The sequence below is a fragment of the Lepidochelys kempii genome, chromosome 1 (genome assembly GCF_965140285.1).
Source record: "Lepidochelys kempii isolate rLepKem1 chromosome 1, rLepKem1.hap1, whole genome shotgun sequence".
In the NCBI taxonomy this organism is placed as follows: Eukaryota; Metazoa; Chordata; order Testudines; family Cheloniidae; genus Lepidochelys; species Lepidochelys kempii.
The window spans coordinates 222171138-222191961 of NC_136380.1; the positions used below are offsets into that span (position 1 = coordinate 222171138).

The 20824-nt window shown below is 42.0% G+C and overlaps 1 protein-coding gene and 1 pseudogene across 6 annotated transcripts in view; both read right to left on the bottom strand.

Annotated features, from left to right (window-relative positions):
- Positions 1-20824, bottom strand: part of VWF (von Willebrand factor) — a 227597-nt gene that overhangs the window by 138743 nt on the left and 68030 nt on the right. For all 6 annotated transcript variants that reach the window (XR_012155350.2, XR_012155349.2, XM_073315040.2 and 3 more), the window contains exons 17-19: positions 19792-19886; positions 16601-16761; positions 4941-5044 (exon numbers count right to left, since the gene is read on the bottom strand). Coding sequence is in view for 4 of the 6 variants with exons in the window: in XM_073315040.2 (XP_073171141.2) it covers positions 4941-5044; positions 16601-16761; positions 19792-19886 (360 nt within the window). In the remaining 2 variants the exon portion in view is untranslated. The remainder of the gene's footprint in view (positions 1-4940; positions 5045-16600; positions 16762-19791; positions 19887-20824) is intronic.
- Positions 3419-3563, bottom strand: LOC140905661 (U1 spliceosomal RNA; annotated as a pseudogene).

Consider the following 20824-nt stretch of genomic DNA (forward strand, 5'->3'; position numbering starts at 1 on the left):
TACAGATTATGAAGTGTGTGATTTAGCAAAACTCAGATAAGCACAGTTCTACTGCTTCATGCTTCGTAAAGATGATTCCAAATTATGCACCAAGCTCAAGCACAGTACTGAATTCCCAGCACATAGCATTACAAAATGTCTGCCACTGGCTTAGGGTTAGAGCCATTCTGTTGCTCATGAACTAGGGTCTCCCACTTGTCAAGCTGAAGGTAAATGCCAAATCTGACACCTCTGACTCATATATTGTGTTTGCAGGTGTTCACATCTGGCTAAGAACAACTGAGAATGAGAACTCCTCCAATAGCAGTATAAAAAGTGAAAACAAAAGAGAGGAGGATTTGACTTCCAAAATGCAAACCATCTATTCTTGGATATTCTCAGAGTGATAGTAATTTCTCATATTGATTCCTAAATGATGCTTAACTTGATGTCTGCTGAGAGCTGTCATACAACTTTACAAGCCCAGTATGTTGTTCAAACTCTACTTTTCATAAAATTAGACCTTGCTTTCCAATTTTAGCTTTAAAATAATAATTGAAATGAGATGCAAACATGAAAAGCTTCACACGAGTAGAAAAACTGGCTATTTTATGCATTTCCCACCTTCCTCCATTTTAGAAGAAAAGCATTTATGTATTTGGGTGTGCATTTGAGGGCCATTTTTATCACTACAATTTTGCGAATACCACATCAGAAGCAAAAAGAAAAATTGCAAAAATGGAGCAATGTGGCATCTTGTAAAAATGATTGCAAAATTCAAAAATGACTGAAAATAAGTGAAATGACTATGGAAATCACCATGCACTGTATTCTTGCAAAACTCAGGGCGTGAGGTGGAATTTTGCCCATAGATTTTCAAAAGAACAAAAAATCCACAATACTCTCCTCTTGCACAGTGATATTATTGCCTCAATAAAGTTGTCAGTGGAGCTGAGCTCCTAAATCATCTCAGATTACTAAGAACAGAAGCATGAAAGCAGGTTGTACTCTTTAAAGAAAATCAAAACCGTCTCTTCCGCCCTATTCTCAAACATAACATTCCAGATCTACAGTGTAGGAACTAGCTCCCTAGGAATCACTATAGGAAAGTTAGTATTTCCATATAAACAACACAAAAAAGGCTACTGGAGACTGGGTTCAAATCTAACTTGTATCCATTAGGAATGTAAGACCATGTCCCAGTTATAGAAATAACTGTTGTTTAAGGGCCCCTACAAGAAAAATCTTTTTTGGGGAGCTGATGCCCTCTCATGTAGTTGAGAATGAACCGTGAAAGCTGCTACAGAGTTGGGCAGTAAAAGGTCTTGGGTAAAATTTACAAAAGAGACTACGTGACTCAGGAGTCTAAGTCCTATTTTGAAAAGTGACTTGGGCACTTAAAAGCCAAGTCTCATTGAAAGTAAACGGGACACTTAGTTGCTTTTGAAAGTGTAATATCTTAGTCTGCATTAGTCTTTTTTTCACTGCAATATGAAACTGTTTATTAATTGCGTCAGGGAACACCACATCTGGCTCTCCCAGCCTTGTAGGAATTACAGTGTAGAGGGGCGTGTAGGCTAAACCACAGCTTTTTAGCTCTATTATCAGGGATCCTAGAACTCTGTTTGCCATGGAAAAAACACAGAATTGGTGTTGTTACGGAGACTCTTTAGTTTTTACATTTTATGAAAAAATAAAAACGTGTTAACTTGATTTTACTCAAAGTACCAATGTCACTTATTCAATGCATGCAACTTCTCCCCCTTGTGGTTGATTTTTGAATGCACTTGAAATTTACATAGCTAAACATAGTCCACTAAACTGCTTCCAGCATAGAGGTTACTCAACAGCCTATAGGGGTTCATGTTTTAATGCATCTCGAATTTCACTTCAGCCTCCAGCCATGAGTAATTAAAAGTTATGAAAACATGCCAAAAAAACTTTAAAAATCACCCCTAAAGACCACGTCACTGAGTTTAGCAAGGGCAAATTTCACATTGCTGGTAATGTACTGTTCTGTATGCAGCAAAGCTGTCGATTACGTTCGAAGGCAGACAATTGTAGAACAGATGGAAAGCACTCAACATAAACTGAATGAAAAGAAATGAAAGCAAGAGGCTAAAACAGCAGGGCCATCAAAAACAGTAAAGAAACAATGCACTGTGACTGGATTATTCTATTAACTTTATTTTATTGTAATGATTGACGGCACTGGTAGGCTTCAAACTTGCTGAAAAATTGTAAATATATCAATAAAACATTGTGTTCAGCTGATACCGATATACATTGTGGCTAGGGAAACTGAAGTTCAGCATTTCATTTTAATCATGGAAAAATGCAGATTTTTGTGTTATTTTATCAGAAAATTGTGTTTGTTTTTTTAATCACAGAAAACTAGGATCCCTGTTTATTATAAAATAGCAGCTACTTATTAAACAGAGGCCCAGAACAGGAAAAGGAAATGGATACTGTAGGTGAGTTAGCATTAAAGAGCATTGAGAGATTGGTGAGAATTCTACTGGAAGCCTACACACGAGTTTGCTGCAAAATAACTACACTGGCTTTTAAGCCGCACTGTTTGTGCGCGTCAGTTTGTGGACATGATTATTTTGGAATTAAAATGTCCTTTTTCAATTCAGCTTTTACCCATTGAAAATTAAAATAATACCCTTGTATTTCAAAATAAGCATGTGCACACACGGGTTAGCAGGTGGGAATTAAATCTGATGTAGTTTTTTTGGTGCACGTTTGAGTGCAGACAAGGCCTACAACTAGAATAGCAGAGGATGCCGTAGGTCAAGGTTGTGTGGGCTGAGATGTACAGATGAAAAGTTTTACGTAAGAGTTAGGAAATATTGCTATTACCAGTGCCATGGCATAGCAGTATCCGGAAGCCCTCAGGACTGGAATAGCAAGGGGATGCTGTCCGTCCAAATGTAAGCATGTCAGCTGATCTGAGGGCGGGGGGGGGGGGGGGGCATGTGCGGATGTAACAAGGCTGGAACAACAAGCAATGCTCTGGGCGAGGAGTGAAATACGCTGGTAGAGCTGCACGGGAACGTATATATTTATATCCGGTATAAATCTATATTCAGCCTGCCGAAATGGCAGACCACAGGCAAAGACTAGAGCCTTGACACCACTGATCATGCTACTGACACCACCTAAGAACAGGCTGGCAGTAGTTGTAGCTCTCATTGTACTGTTAGAGCTAAGGCACACGGGGCCAGAGTTTCTCATTAGCAGCACACCGATACAAACTGCCCCCAGCCTACTTCTGCTACAGCAGCAGGTGTGCACTGCTCACTCAGGGCCAGGATTTGCAACACTAGGAGCCTAAAGTGAGGCTCCTAAATCCATAATAAGGCACCTAAATAAGCAGCCAGAAGCTCCCAATAACCTCAACAGGAACAGCTGGGACCTCACCACTTTTAAAAATCAAGCCTCTTATGACAAATTATGCAGTCGACTTTCCCGCATTTGGGGAAATCGCAGGAATCAGCACACCCGCAGTGCAATGGGTGAGCCTCACCCTGGGAAAACCACCTTCGTGGTCATGGTATCTCTCCTGCCAGGGTGAGGAGAAGCAAAGTGGGTAACTGTGCTTGGCATAAGGGGGAGGAGCAAGGGGCAAACACAGCACTTCTGGTGCTGCAGCTGGAACTCTCCCCACCACAACCAAGCTACAGGAATTGAACTTAGAACCTCTGTGCACCAGAGCACAGACTTCTGCTACTTGAGCAAACAGAGCAACACCATTAGCTTATGGCAGCCGTAGAACCTAACCCTATATAGACTACCCACCTGAGGGGAACAGGACACATTTAGTCCAGGAATAAGGATGCTGACCTCCTTCATGCTAGGTGAAGGGAGGAGCAGATAGTCTACTGTACAAAACTGCATGTTACCGGTCTACAATAGTTGTATAGGACATAAAACATATCTTATGTATATGACACACACAGTTATTATACAGATGTAGAATACTTCTTACAGAGGAAGCTTGAGGAGACACAGGAAGGCCTTAGGGTATCACAATAATGGGTGAGGATCTATGGCCTGTATTATACATGAGGTCAGAATAGATTATCATAATGGTCCCTCCCAGTCTTAAAACCTATGAATCTGTAATAATAACAAACAATAACATCTCTCTCTTATACAGCACTTTCCCCCAGTAGGTGTCACAGTGTTTTACAAATGATGGTTAAGTATCATTATCCCCATTTTACATATGGGGAAACTGAGGAACAGAGAGGTTATGTGACTTGCCCAAGGTCACCCAGTTGGCCAATGGCAAAGCAAAGAATAGAGCCTTATGTTCTCATATTTTTATGTACATAAGGCCTGTCCCTAACTTATGGTACATCTGTCCATTAGCTGGTGCAGACAGGAACAACAATCCAAAAGAAAGGACATCCCAAGACTATAACAGGGTTCAAAAAAGAACTAGATAAGTTCCTGGAGGATAGGTCCATCAATGGCTATTAGCCAGGATGGGCAGGGATGGTGTCCCTCGCCTCTGTTTGCCAGAAGCCGGGAATGGCCAACAGGGAATGGATCACTTGATAATTACCTGTTCTGTTCATTACCTCTGGGGCACCTGGCATTGGTCACTGTCGGAAGACAGAATAGTGGGCTAGATGGACCTTTAGTCTGATACAGTATGGCCTTTCTTATCTTCCTTTCTTCTTATGTAACCTAGTTCTCCTGAGTCCCGATCCAGTGTTCTATCCTTTAGGCCATATTGCTGCCCCTAGCCATGAATCTATGAATAATCATACTCTGGACCTAACCAGATGTGATCATGCAGTGCTGGTCAAGAGCACACCAAGCACTTTTCACTGCTATTAGTCCAACGTTTTAATGCATCCTCTTTCCTATCCCCACTTTCTTCAGTAAGTGGCGGGGGAAAGAAAACATCATTACTGCAGACTTAAAATACAATGCAAATAGCTCACCAAGTGTTACAGTCTTTGTTCACTGTCTCTCCTTTAGCGTATTCTCTTCCATTGTGGAAACATGGGCACTTCTCAGGAACAACGCATTTGTTTTCATGTCGTACCTAAAAATAAAAACCCCACACACATTTTATCAGCAGTTTGACCCCTTAATATCTGCTAGTATAAATTACAAGCACACTGAAGGAAAACAAACATGAGAAAATGCAGATGCAATAGCAAAGGAGACAAGCCTATCCTGAACAAAGCCAGAGATGCATGAAATGCAACCTCTTCTCCACTCTGGAGGAAAAGGTGGAAGGGACTGGACGTTGGCGGAAGTTGCTGAGAGAAACCGGGGCAGTAAAATAGAATAGACCAGAAGAGAACTTACTGAGGAACTGATGAGAAAGACTAAACATGGGATAGGGTGAAGAAGGATAAAGAAAAAAAGAATGTGGTTACTATGACGAGCGGAGGGGAAGCTTGCAGTGAGCGATTCACAAGCACTAGGTATCCCAAGCATAACAAGCTAGAAGATGATCGCACCAGGAAGAAGCCAGAAGTAGAGTTAAGGCTGATTAGCAGTCAAAGGACAAACACTGAAAAGAAACCCACAGAAGAAACAGTATCCAGTGAAACTGACCATGACCACAAGAAAAGAGCACAGCTCAGGCCATTTTTAGCTCTGATAAAGCAAACTGATTAGGTTGGTGCCTTGCAGATGCTGGGAGTATTTGCCAGTGCTCTGCCAACTGCAGATTAATGACCCAAGGAACAGCTCCCTTGAGAGGGTATTCCACAGACTAATAGATTTTACGATTGGGGAATGTCTCATTATATTCAGCCTATTTTTTCCTGTCTTAACTATATCCCATTATTTGTATTTATAGCCCTCCACTTTTATATACTACTAAGCGTCTTCCTCTTCAAATACACACACATTTGGCCAAATTTGGTCTTTTAATCTCTTTCCTGAGACATCAGTCCTTCCAGACCCTTCAGCTATTTCTGTTACTTTTCTCTGAATTTTCTGAAATTTATCACAGACTTTCCACAATGGAGATGCCCACAACTACGGAGTCGGGCAAAAACCAGCATGGGTTTGGTTTTGCTAAAATCTGGTTTTGGTTTATGGCCTATTGGAATACAGAATATTTCCCCCCACCAAGGCCCAAAATCTCAAAACTCACCTGCTCACTTTTAACTGTCAAAGTGAAATAATCACTTTTGCATCCTTCATATGTCTGAATTGGAAATGAGACCCATCTAGTCTGACTGCCAGGGTAAGTCAGCAGAATATCTCTGCACTTCCACACAAGGTCCTAGAACTTGGCATCTGCTCAAAGGGTCAGCACTGGCCCCATCTATTCAGTACTAAACACAGGTTCTGAAACTGTGGTCCATGGACCATTAGAAGTCCACAGAGAGCTGGCTGATCACATGGGGTATGTCTACACAACAGCTGAGAAGGTGCTCCCCAGCATGGGTAGATAGACATGCACTAGCAGAGTGGCTGGGGCAACACAGATAACTACTCAGGTTAGCCGCCTGAGTATGTACCTGAGAAAAATGACTGGAAGAAAGAATATTTTCCTGAATATAAGGGAGGCGAAATAAGCCACGTTTTCTCTTTCAGTTTGCAATGGATGGGAATGGCCACGTACACTTAATATATTATCGTCCATACCAGTGGAACAGAAATGATGAATAATATACTTGAGAGTCCTGTAATAAAGTCAGTGCAGCAGAGGGAAAAAGAAGCTGAGATATTGGCAATAGGGAGGAACATATCCCACATAATGTGGTTCACGGTATGAAAAAGTTTGAGAATCCCAATGATAAAAAATAGCGTGGTTTTCAAAACAGCAGTTTCAACTAGTACAGTTCAATTTATCCTTTCTATAATTTTGCCAAGACAAGACACAGTTAAAAAACTTTCTGAAAGCTGTTTTCAAGACTAGGTAGTGACCTACTCTCAGTTTTCAAAATCACATGTTACTTTTGTAGTGTATGTTGGCCCCAGAATAGGGATTTTTCAGTTTTGTTTTGTTCTTTTAAATAGATGATGCCTAGCAGTTCCGGAGACAGCTACTCACTCAGTAACGTGTTTAGCTCATATGCAAGGTTTTATGTAGCCTGAATCTGACACACTTCTTGGCACTTACATTTGGTATAACAACTAACCCAGAATATTAATGCAAAGCATTTTACGTTACAGAGGGCCTTATAACCACATACAGCCCAAAGTGCTCTATGGTCTTTCAAGGGCACTATTATGCAATGTAAGTACAAGCCCATGGAGGTCAGGTGCGGGCAGAGGTACCCTTCCCCAGTGTGATGTCCTAGAGGCATTGCTTCAGACTCAATCTCCATACCTCCAGTAGCACAGAGGGAGAATAGGCCAGAAGAGATCCCAGTTATGCCCTTTGAAAAGGTGCAGCATTTGCTCTCCTTCCCTCATTTCAAAGTGAGCTCCTGGTGGCACATAGGAAGACTGTTTGTGGCCCCACTCTTACCCCTCCACTTCCCAGCTCTTCTGTGGAACTTAGCATCACTGTCAGCACTAGGCTTGAGTATGACCAATAGCTCAGTGGTTTGAGCATTGGCCTGCTAAACCCAGGGTTGGGAGTTCAATCCTTGAGAGGGCCATTTAGGAATGTGGGCCAAAAATTGGGAATTGGTCCTGCTTTGAGCAGGGGGTTAGATTAGATGACCTCCCGAGGTCCCTTCCAACCCTGATATTCTATGATTCAGGCTAACCTCCTTGGGCACAAAACCTGGGACTGGTGAAGGGGTTAATGAAGGGAAGATTGGTGCATTTTCTCCTTGGCCCCTTAGCCCTTCACACACTCATACAGAGCTAATCACAATCTACCCCTGACAACACAGACTACACGGATAAGTGTCATTTTTCCCAGTACTAACATGCAGCCATCGCTGGGAAGAAAAGCAGCAACCATGAAATAATTGTGTAGACTGTTAAAGGCAGGGAGTGACAAATTCCTTATCCAGTTGAAACCATAGGCAGGGAATTAGGGATTCAGGAATATTAATAATTTTGCCTCCAAAACCACATGATCAGAAGCTCAGTTTTTAACTTCCATTCTGACGCTGGTAGCCCAGTGCCCCAACACCATGCTGGGTCACAGGTCTGTAATGACTGAAAGAAAAATGCCACATACCGCCTTGTCACCACTTCTGTCTGTAAACAGTCACATTTCCCGTGGAAGTCTTGCATCCAGTAGATGCCTTCTCCTGTTTAGCACAGGAGATCTAACAGTCTCTCAGTTTAAGGTAGCGTGGGCATGGCTGCATGGGGAGGTAACTCAAGAAAGGTCAGAGGACTGTAAGGAGAGTAGCTGCTGTTCACACCATCTCACATCCTCATTATTTATGTGACTAACTAGTTGATGAAGGTTCCAGCTGTTTGGGGATGTGCAAGAAACACAAACCGTTTGGCATTGTAATTGTTTAGATGTCCCATTCTTGGTACAAGATTTCTCAAAGCATTTTTAAAAATTAAAAAGAACATTTTAGGCTTCAAAATGTTTAAGGTTCCTCAGTCCTATCAGCCACTTTATTTGTGTTTAACTGTGATCTGCTCTGTCCTGCACTTTCCCCCTGCCCATGGAACCTCAGATTCTCTCATTCCACCTCTCCGTAAGTCAGGGTAGTAAAGTAGGAAAGGGAGAAAAATGCCCTCAGAGGCTTTGTTTACACTGGGAAAGTGCATCCTGTTGGAACACATTAACTAACATGCTTTAACTAACACAAAGCTAAGCACAACTTTGCCCTTAGCAGGGATACAGACAGTCACGTTAAAAAATGTGTTAACCATGATAGACTAGCATGTTTTAAAACATGCTACTTGTTCTTATCTATTCTAGATGCTAAGTCATGTTTATCATCATGTTAGTTAACCCTAATTTTCCAACCTAATGCATCTTCCTAGTGTAGCTATGGGCAGAGAGTTACTGAAAAGGAAGGAAAGGAGTACTTGTGGCACCTTAGAGACTAACAAATTTATCTGAGCATAGGCTTTTGTGAGCTACAGCTCACTTCATTGGATGCATGCAGTGGAAAATACAGTGGGGAGATTTATATCAGGTAAGGTGAGCTGGAAATGGCCCACCTTGATTATCATTACAAAAGGCCCCACTCTCCTGCTGGTAATAGCTCACCTTACCTGATCACTCTCGTTACAGTGTGTATGGTAACATCCATTGTTTCATGTTCTCTGTGTATATAAATCTCCCCACTGTATTTTCCACTGAATGCATCAGAGGAAGTGAGCTGTAGCTCACGAAAGCTTATGCTCAAATAAATTTGTTAGTCTCTAAGGTGCCACAAACACTCCTTTTCTTTTTACAGATACAGACTAACATGGCTGCTACTCTGAAGAACGTGTGAGGAACAGTGTGTTTGTGTGTGGGGGGAAATAAACATGGGGAAATAGTTTTACTTTGTGTAATGACACATCCACTCCCAGTCTTTATTCAAGCCTAAGTTAACTGTATCCAGTTTGCAAATTAATTCCAATTCAGCACTCTCTCGTTGGAGTCTGTTTTTGAAGTTTTTTTGTTGAAGAATTGCAACTTTTAGGTCTGTAATCGAGTGATCAAAGAGATTGAAGTGTTCTCCGACTGGTTTTTGAATGTTATAATTCTTGACGTCTGATTTGTGTCCATTTCTCTCACCTATTCTTGGAGACTTCTGAGTTACAGTTTGTTGTCAGATCTGAACAAACCTGCAGTGAACAATTTACGTTAAAGCTGGTCAGAAAACCCAAATCATTCCCTTATAAAAAAAAAATTGGGAACCTTCCCCCCACCCGCGCCAGTTTCCAAATTTTCCAATGGAAATGTCAGGTTTTCCATGGGATTTTTCTAAATGGTATAACATTTCGAAATTAACATTTTTATTTCATTTCAATATGCTGAAACAAAATGAATGTTTTTGGTTTTGATTTCAAATGTCATTTCGTTTCATTTCAGTTTCTGAAAACAAAAACAATTTTGATTTTCTATTTTGGGCTTCTGTCCATGCGTCCTCAACCCCTGACCTCTCCCTTTTTTATATTCCCCTCTTTTTTCCACTAGAGTGGGGAAACCCCTACTTTTCACACTTTTTTTTTAAACATATTTTTTCTACCTGGAAGTAGTTGGCAAAGTCATAAGCAAGTGAGAAAGAGTAGGTTTTTTTCCACAATTTTGCACACATACTTACTGATTTCCAGTGTTTTGAGGTAGAAAAATGTAAAAATATATGAAAAGTGGGGTTTTCCCCATTCCAATGGGGGAAAAGGGGGGAACATAAAAAGGGAGAGAAAGGGAAGGGGGGAAACAAAAAATCCAAACTAGAAAATTAAACAATGGGGAAATGTATAAATAAAACTGAAATTCTTGTTTCCCAAAAACAAAATATTTTAAGTTAAAAAACAATGTTGAGGGTTGTTTTTTATTGTCAGATGTAAATTATTTTTGTTTGTTTTGAATTTTGCAATTGGAAAAAAATTAAAAATTATTTAAATCAACATTTCACCTGGAAAATTTCAACTTAAATGAAACGTTTTCTGAGGGGACACTTTTTCCATCAAAAAATTTAAAACAGTTCCAATTTATACGATGGCTCCTTCTTCATACTGTCCTTTTTTATTATTGAAATATGTTATTCACAACTGTTCAACAAGCAATTTGCGTTAACACAGTAGAACCTATGGATTGCTCTGTTGATTGTAGTTAACCCAGTTAACACATTTTCAAGTAAAAAGAACAGGAGGACTTGTGGCATCTTAGAGACTAACCAATTTATCTGAGCATAAGCTTTCGTGAGCTACAGCTACGATGTGTTAGTCTCTAAGGTGCCACAAGTCCGCCTGTTCTTTTTGCGAATACAGACTAACACGGCTGCTACTCTGAAACCTGATATTTTTAAGTATGTCTCTGTCTATGCTAAGGGCAACATTGTGTTTATCATCACGTGTTGCAGTAAGCATTTGTTCTTTGTGCTGGATCATTGGTCACAAAAACCACATGGCATTGGGTTTCTTGATTGGACGCTTTAGGCTTTAAAAGCAAGGGGATTTCCTCTTCCCGTTCATGAATTATTTGTAAGCATTCTGATTGTCTGACTAATCTATTGTGCAAATAACAAAAAGACCTTTTGAAATGTCCACAAGTGCACTTCTGGTGATAATACTTGTGCAAATATTTATTTATGCTAGTATTCAAGATACTTTTCCTTCCGACAGATATTCCTGCAAACAACAATTATTCCCCTGAAGATTTGAGAATTAAAAGGGTCCTGGGGACCAGCAAAGTGAATTGGGAAGTCTCATTTGTGAAAAATATTCACAATTGCTTTTTTGGTTGCATTTGCTCAGCTCTACTCATCACTAATCTGGAAAATACCAAGATCATTACATTATTTAATTTCCACCCCATCTCTATCTTTAGGAATACTCTGGGGAGGAGAAACTGGCATCCAATCAAATTGCACGGCTAAAAAGGAGCATTTCACACCAGATTGATATTAAAATCTTGTCACCTGTGGCAAAGGCTGCTATGAGCACAAGGTTAAGCTGGTTGCCAAACGCAGCATCAGGAATGATTCTTCCCCGAGGCTCTTTTGATTGAAACTTTGGGGTATATTTTGTCTTGCTCTGGAGACTGTTCATTAGCATCAAGTGAGCATATCCCACCCAATCCATTTCAGGGGTTCCCCAGTGCCAGTGAATCTCAGACCTTTCCATTTTCTATACCCAGGTTCCCAGCAAGAGAAAAACAAAAAACAAAAAACAACCTGAGCCTTGATACTCTCTTTTTATGGCACTGGCTACAATGAAATAAGTATGCCTTCAGATGTTAACTTAGTCTGAGGATAGTTTCCAGAATGGAGGGTCTTGTGGGTTTTCTCACCTGCCAGAATGGAAATTAGCAAAATAGCAAGCAACTGCTCCAAGATTGAGTTCTACCAGTAGATTGAACTATACTGCCATCTAGTGGATAAAAGGGGCTAGCCCTCTTTTACCAGGTTTCAAGGGATGGTCCTAATCCTACAAAGCCTAAACTCAGGCGAATCATTCCACCGACTTCAATGGGGCAGTTTACATCAAATTTCAAGAGCTGCGTCTTCTGGTAAGAGTCTTAGGGTATGTGCGCACTACGGAGACTAGACCAGCATAGCTACATCGGCATAGCCCCGTAGCATAGGGGATTTTTCGATTGGTGCAGGAACACCCCCTGCCCAAACAATATTAGCTACAGAAACACTCTTCCATTGATATAGCTGCACCTATGCTGGGATTTATGTTAGCAGAGCTACATCTTTCAGGGGTGTGGTTTTTCACACCCTGAACCAACATAGCTGTTCCAATATAACTTTCAAGTGTAGACCAAGGCTGATGCAGAAATTGTCTCGATGATGGATCAAACCAGTTCAGAAAAAATAAGAACCTGTGCAGTAGCACTGGTTCAATAAAGCCACTGTGAATAATATTAGGCCTAGTCTACACTAGAAAATTAGGTTGGCTGAACTATGTTGGGCAGGGTATGAAAAATCCACACCCAAGTGGCATATTGAAACCAGTGTAGACAATGCTAGGCTGATGGAAGAATTCTTCCATCAAGCTAGCTACTGGCTCTTGGGAAGGTGTATTACTTACGCCAATGGGGAAAGCATAGACGCCGGCATCCTCCGGGCCCAGGAGTTGCTCAACCCCTCGCTCTGCCCCCGGTCCTGCCACCCACCTGCCCCCTTCCCCCAAGCCTCCACCTCATCCCACTTCTTCCCACCCCTGCTCTGCCCAAGGCCCCACCCCCACCCCACCCCTTCTCCCAAGTCCCCAACCCTGCCCACCTCTTCCCACCCCCACTCTGTCTCTTCCCTGCCTCTTCTCACCAAGTTCCACCCTCCCCTGAGGTGCCCTGTCCTCACTCCTCCCCCTTCCTCCCAGAGCCTCCTGCATGCTGCGAAACAGCTAATTGTGGCAGGCAGAAGGTGCTGGAAGGGAGGGGGAGGAGTTAATCAGTGGGGCTGCCAGCCAGTGGGAGGCGCTGGGCGGCTGTGGGGGAGGAGCTGGCTGCAAGTGGGTGCTAAGCAGCTGCTAATTTTTTTTGTGTGGGTGCTCCAGGGCTGGAGCACCCATGGAGTCAGCGCCTATAGGGGAAACCCCTCCTGTTGGCCTAGGTGGTGCCTACACTGAAGTGTACACATTTCAAGGGTAGATAAGCCCTCAGTTTCAAATGTTGGCATTTTCCCCCATTGAATAATTATGACTACTTTTTTCATTACATGAATAGCTCTACCCTGGACCTTCACCAGTTCCTGGAAGCAGCCCCAAATCTCAGATCCATTGCACAGATAGAGCAGATCAGGATAATTCTCATAGAATTTGGCATGAGCCCAAACAAACTGCAAATCTTTGGGAGGCTCACTTACTAACATTACTATATACTATGCTAGAAGATTCTCTCTCCCCCCAGCTAGGAAAATTAGTGGAATATTTTCAGCATTTGAAATCTGAAAAGTAGTAACACAGTTTTAATAAAGAGAAAAATGAATTATTCTTGTAGGTGAATAATTTGTCCTTGAAAGTATTGATGTGTAATCTCTCTCAATCACTGTTTTGTATCTGCCACAAAAGAGCGCTGTTGGAACTAACCCATTGCTAGCATTGCTCACGGCTGACACAAAAGACTGTAGCTGGAAGTACAAGGAGCTTTCCTCATCCTTGCTGCAACTCACAGTCTCAGCTGCTGTCATCAGAAAACAATTCTATTTTGGAGCAGAATCTGCCCCTATAAATGTCTGATTATCAGCAAATAGGGTACCAATCTTCCAACAAAACAAAACAAAACAAAAAAGGACAGTGATCCTGAAAATTACTGTCTAATAAGCCATCTAGTTTCTAGTAAGACATTGGAAGAAATACTGAAAGAGAAAAGAACTATACTCTCATACAAGAGAAAAAGCACCACCGGTCTATAAATCTACATAGTTGCTACAAATGAAGTCAACCACTGTTTTAGATAGAATTCAAAACTAGTGAACAAAGTGAATTCTCAAGGGCTGTTTAAAGAATTTCCATGGCAAAAGTTTTTCAATGGAAAATGGGTTTTTTGTTTACATGAACTTTTTTTTTGCCAAAAGTCTCTTTCTGAGGAAAATTACAATTTTTCATTGAAAAATCAAATGCCCCAAATGGAAACATTTTCTGTTTTCAAGCAAAAATCAAAATATTTTGACCGCAAACTGAAATACCAGGAGCGCCACCTCCCCTAACCAAGAAGGGAGGTCTTGATGCATTACAGAAGATGTAGTTGACCAAGGAGCCCAGCCTAAAGAGGAGAATGGGAACATGAGGTACCTGAACTACAACTCCCAGGAGGCACCATTTCAGAATCAAAATGTATTGGATTGTGGCCAAAATATGTTGGGTTTTAACTTTTCTCCACAAACTCAGAATTTTCGGGGGGGCGGTGGGTGGGGGAACCAGTTTCTTATCAGCTCTAGAATGCATTATTATTGGTTAAAACCTGATACTGTGCCCCACATGCTTTAAAATGTCAACGAATAGACTGTCTGTGCTTGGAGCAGCTTACACTCTAAGTAGTGAGACATCAACAAAAGAGATGCACTGGGGGCCCAGAGGGAGAGTGTCTTTTTATCTCTGTATTTATTAACGTTAGGTGGGTGACAGAATTTCTACTGATACAAGTTAGCATTAGTAAACATGGTGGAAGTCGTGACCAAAATTTTAAAAAATGGGTGCCTAAAGTTGGGCTTCTAAATTCATATTTAGAAACTTACATCATTGGCCTCATTTTTCCAAAGTGCTCAGCACCCAGTAACTCCTATTGAAATTAGTGGGAACTACTGGCTACTTATCAGAGCATTTATTTGGGTGGCTACATACTAATTTAGGAGGCTAAATATAATCACTCATTTTATAAAACCTTGACCTTAACTTCTAGTAGTGCACATGCTTTCCTTTATTAACTAAAAGCAAATCTCCACACAAGGAAATCTGCACTACTTTGAGCTCAAACCTTAAATAGCTATAAATAAAAATCAGCACTTGCAGTTGCGTAATTAACAGAAAACCTTTCCCTTTGGTTTATGCTAGGTTTGTAGGCAGGCAAATAAATGATCTAGTTTAGAAGACAGTATTAACAGGCCTTGGACTACTATAAATGCAGTTCCAACCAGAGTCTCTGAGTTTTAAGGAAAGTTAAATCAAGACACAACAAAACCCCTAGTTTGCCAGCATTATTTTCCCCAAAAGAATTTGTTCAACAATTTTTTTCCTTCATATGTCATATAAATTATTCACAGATAAATGTGTTCATTCTCCAATCAGTTTTACTAGGGGGAGTGGGCACAGAAGCACCGCCTACAGCAGCTTTATAAAAGATACATCGTGAGTTCCAACTGTAACCCACCCACATTGACCTCTGGGCACTAGCAGCTGTGTGGGTGAGTGAGAGCTTAACCACACCACCTCACCTGGCTAGACAAGCCCCAATAGGTTGTGCAGCATCCCTACCCCATGCTCTGAGAATGACGGCTGCAGCATTCTCATAGATTCTACAGGGATTAAGGCCTGAAGGGACCATTAGATCATCTAGTCTGGCCTCCTGTATATCACAGGTTATTAAATCTCACCCAGATACTCCTCTCTTGAGTCCACTAATGTAAATTAGACTAAAGCATATCTGTCCTCGGGACTAAACTGTTGTGTGGTAGGAGAGCCACACAGGCAGAGAGCAGGAGAAAGCAAGGTGCCACCAACACCTGAGGCCCCTGCAGTGCCAGGGAATTGATTAGTGAGATAATGCTAGCAAGTGATCCATGGCCCATGCTGAAGAGAAAGGCAAAAACCCTAAGTCCCTGCCAATCTGACCCTGGGGAAAAATTCCATCCTGACCCCAAAACTGGAGATAAGTTTGACTGAGCACAATAAGCAATGCACACGAGCCAGGAATCAAAAGCTATATCTCCACTTGGAGCTGGGGGTGTGAATCCCAGCTCAAGTAGACATATTCCTCATAGCTCTCATTGTCGTACAGTGCTAAAAATAAATGTAGCCACAGCAGCATGAGCTCTAGGCTGGATTAGCCACCCAGAGTACGTGCCTATGGTCTCGGATGGGTACGTACTTGATATGGCAAGGCCATAGCGCAGCTCACGTTGCCACGGCTACATTCTATTTTTAGCATGCTAGCACAAAGAGAGCTAGCAGTGGTCCACCCTGTCTGGTGTCCCATCTCCAGCTGTGGCCAATCTCAGATGCTTCAAAGAAAGGCAAAAGTCATCAGGGTAATTGGGCATTAGAAAAAAAAAATCCTTCCTGCAGGTGGCCAGCTGAAACCCTAAATCATGAGATTTAATCACAGTCATTGTCTTGGTGCATAGTCATTCTGGCTGCTTTCTATGAAGGGGTGCTAGGTAGGGGTTCTCTGTGCATTTTCCCTTCCCAATGCACCTGCTCTGGGGCACCAAAATGTGGCTCTTAGCACTCAATTATTATGCTACCTGTTGCAGAATACACTGCAACCAACCACATGGTTTTGAACAGCAGGAAAGCTGTGAATGGGAAAGAATGAAAGCAAGAACATCAGGATGATCCACTTTTATTTGTCTCAGTTACTAAACATAGCAATTCACATTTTGCTTACCATTCCTTTGGGACAGAGGCATCCAGATATGCAGCCATGGCTAACACACTCTAAGTCGTAGTTCTGGCAGGTCTTGGTACACTCTATCCCTTCAGCTCTTGGGTTATTTGGAGGACAAACAAACTTGTCCATAGGTGCCCTGCATGTCAAGCTTCTTTTTACTTGAAGGAAGAAAATGTAAACAATTGTAATTAAGAAGAAAATTTCACTAGGATAACTCCGCTCCTAGGGATCTGTCAGCATTTTGATCAGAAACTTGGTTTTGCGAAAGGACTAAAGCAGAACACAGGTTCCATACCCAGTTTCCCATGCCTGTGTGGCTAGAGGGTGACGTTTCTAAAAACCCCAGTGAATCTCAATGGGATAACACACAAAAGTTGTACTGCTTTAACTACACCAGTATAGTTAAAGCAGTACAATCCCTTAATGTGGGCACAGTTATACTGAGAGAAAGGTGCCAGTATAGGTGATGCCCCTTAAAGAAGAGGAATAAGGTATATCGGTGTAAAGCACTCAGTATAATTGCATCCTCGCTAGGCTGGTACAACTATAGGCATGTCAACAGTGTGCACTCCATATGGCAGCGTGCCGAGTACACACAATACACACACCCCCTAGCATGGGTATAAATAGCAGTGTATACCATAAGGCTCTGCTTAGATGACTAAAGACATGCCAGAGCCTCAGGGTATGCACCCTACACAGCTCTCTGCATGCCCAAGCAGTGCCTCTCCCATCTATACGCGGTTATTTGTAGCAGCATAGCGTCCTGCTGTCTCCCTGCTGCAGAGCCTATCCTCACCAGAAAGCAAGACTCCAGTAGCAGGGATGTGCTCCATCAAGGAAAGGCAATAGGGAAAGTCTCTGGCAGCTCCAGTAAAAGAAAATCACCCTGTGACATCCTGGCACTCCAACAGTCACCACGATCATGTAATTAGGATAGGTTTTGTACAAAGTGTCCCTCGTGAGGTATCATTCTAAAAGTCTTGATCTGCTAGACAGTAACATCTTGTTGGATTGTATGTGCTGTTGTCATATGTGAAGTTATGAAGTCTAGCTACGTGTGTGTTACTGAAATGTGCTGGGAGGTTGAAAACACCCACAAGCCGCCTTATAATAATAAAAAGGCCAAACAAGGTTAATGGCTTATTGAGGAAAGGCACACAGGCACACGGATTACCCCAGGAACTGTGTACAACAGAAACCTCTCAGAGATAGCACTGCACAATGGAAACTGTCTGACCCAGGTCACAGCAAAGAGCTTTCCCGCAAGTGGGAAGAAGATATAAAAGGGGAGAAATGCCATCATGAAGGTTCCCCATTCTCCCTACAACACCACCCCTGGAAATACTGAGGAACCAGGACTGAACTGGGGGAAGTGATGGTCCCAGGCTAGAGGGATTTCTAGCCTGTGTATGAAAACCTGGACAACCCAAACTGCAGAGCCTAGGCAGCTTGTGCCTTAAGAATCTGCCAGCCTGTTTATCACTCAGGGTGAGAATCTGACTATTCATATCCTACTTATCTAGTGTGTTAAGCTCAGTTTGCGGTTTTGTTTATTTACTAAGGCAATCTGCTTTGATCTGTTTGCTATCACTTAAAATTTATCTTTTGTAGTTAATAAACTTGTTTTTGTTTTGACTAAAACCAGCATGTGGAAATCATACTTGGGGCAGAAAGCTGTGTATATTCCTCTCCACATTGAGGGAGGGATGAATTTCATGAGCTTAAGCTGTGCAGTTCCCTGTGCAGTGCAAGATGGTATAAATTTGGGTTTACCCTTCAAAGCGGGGTGTGCACTTGAGTAACTGGGCAGTTCCTTAGGTGAGCCTTCCCATGCAGAGCTGATCTCATGTGTGAAGCTGCAGCTGGGTGTGTCCCTACCTGTGTGTATGCTGGTGAAAGAGCAAGGTTGGAGAGTTTAGCAACTTGTCACAGCGGCACAGTGTGAGAGGGAGCCCAGGCTGGTGGGTCAGGTGGGCTCAGTGGTACTCCAGTTCCAGGTGGCATCCTTCGGGGTAGGTGTGGGGAACCCATCACACACCCCTCTGACCAACATAGTTATAAAGTTACCAGACTTTTGCGGTATCCATTTTTTAATGGAGAGTCAACATTTTCCAACCAGCTCTTGATATATTTATTTGTAATTATTTCTATTTAAAGAATATCTAAATAGATGCCTATCCAAGGCCCTAGGTCCCCTAACACACCATTCGCAATACCAGTAAAGCTCAGCAGCACTGAAGTAATCAGTTCAACTGGCATTCAGCCAACTCTATCCCTTCATGGTCCTGGAAGCATACACCTTTGGCCCTCTCCAAACCCCCTCTTAAATAGGTGTCTTTTGCAGCTTTTCCAGAAAGTCACTCAATTTGGGCTCTTTCTGACAAGTGTTAGAACAAGTTCCAGATTCCCAGAGCCTGCACAGTGAACACCTTACCAGCTGGCCCCTCTCTTTTATAACAAAGGGGATCCAGCTCACATGCCCCTGTGGGCCACAGCTCTGTTAGGACAGCATTGGGAGAGAGGGGGTCCCTCTTGTAGGCTGGTTCCAGGCCATTTAGGGCTGTATAGTTCATAACCAACAGCTTAGACACGCTCAGGAGACCAATAGGAAGCCAGTGATGTTCGTGGAGTCATGTGCTCCTACTGAGATACCCCACTCAGTGAGCCAGCTATTGTGTTTTACACCAATTTTGGTCTCCAAATGGTTTTAAGGTGTAGCCTCCTGTAGAGTGCATTGTGATAGCCAAACTTTTGTCACCTCACAATTAGACTAACAGAGACACTGGCCACATCTGAAAGAAAAGATTACAACTTCCTAGCCAGACACAGAGGGTAAAAAGCTTACTGGATCTCTGCTGTAATGTGATCATCCAATAGCAACTGGGGGCTAAAATCACCCCTAAGTGATCATCACCCTTAATCCCTTTAGCTAAAGGGAAACTCCAATGTAATTGTTTTAGGAATCAATCATGAGTGGTGCTCAGCATCCCACTGCAATGCAGTGAACACCCCCAGATTCTCCTGAAGATGGGAATATACCCGGCTCCATCCCATAGAAGGCACTGGTTTTATAAACACACTCCCACCCACCCAAGCACTACTGATGCATCCCTCCCCTCAAACTGTGTAGCAAGACACTGTAGAAAAGAACAACAACAAATATAAATTTTTTAAAGCATACTAACTTCTGGCAGATGGCTGATTGTCAAAGAAAACATCTGGCAGGAAGGCACCAGGGACTTTGTTTGTAGTGCAGTGCATGAAGCCGTTTTCACAATAGCTATGAAAGAAAAACAAACAGTGAGTATATTTAACAAACTGACATTTAACTTTCACTTGCATTATGGTTTTTAGAGAGTCTACAAGAAATGCTCCAGAAATGCAAGGCTGTAGCTAGCAATTTGTACATACACTGAGCAATCTGTAGTTCCATACCCACTGTATACCCTTAATCTAGTGGTTCTCAAGCAGGGGTACACGTACCCCTGGGGGTATGCAGAGAGGGGCACATCAATTCATCTAGATATTTGCCTAATTGTACAACAGACTACATATAAAAAGCACTAGCAAAGCCAGTACAAACTAAAATTTCATACAGGCAATGACTTCTTTATACTGCTCTATATACTACACACTGACATGTAAGTACAATAGTTATATTCCAATTGATTTATTTTATAATGATATGGTAAACATAAGAAAGTAAGTAATTTTTCAGTAATAATGTGCAGTGATACTTTTCTATTTATAAGTCTGATTTTGTAAGCAAGTAGTTTGTAAGTGAAATGTATGCATGACAGCTCAGACTCCTGGAAGCAGTACACTAGTCTGGAAAGGTTGAGAGCCACTGCCTTAACCTACCAAGGCAAACTTGCCTTTAAGCACACATTATTATTCATCATCACATTACTGCAGTGTCATACTGATGGAACACAACTGAAATGAATGGAGTTACACTGGCATAAAACTGAGTAACAGAGTGTTAACACAGCCCTATTTGTTGCAATGTGGAGGAGGAGAAGTGGCCTCTTATGGCTCTCAATATGACCTCTATGGTTAAGGGGAAAATGAGAGGATATTATTTCAGAAATTGGGCTGGTCAGGAACAGTTCATCAATTCAGTTCCTAGTTGCCATTTCATAACTATAAATGCTACTTAGTAGTTGCTTTTTTTGATAGAGATAATTAGATTTTAAGCATTTTAAAAAATGTATTAGT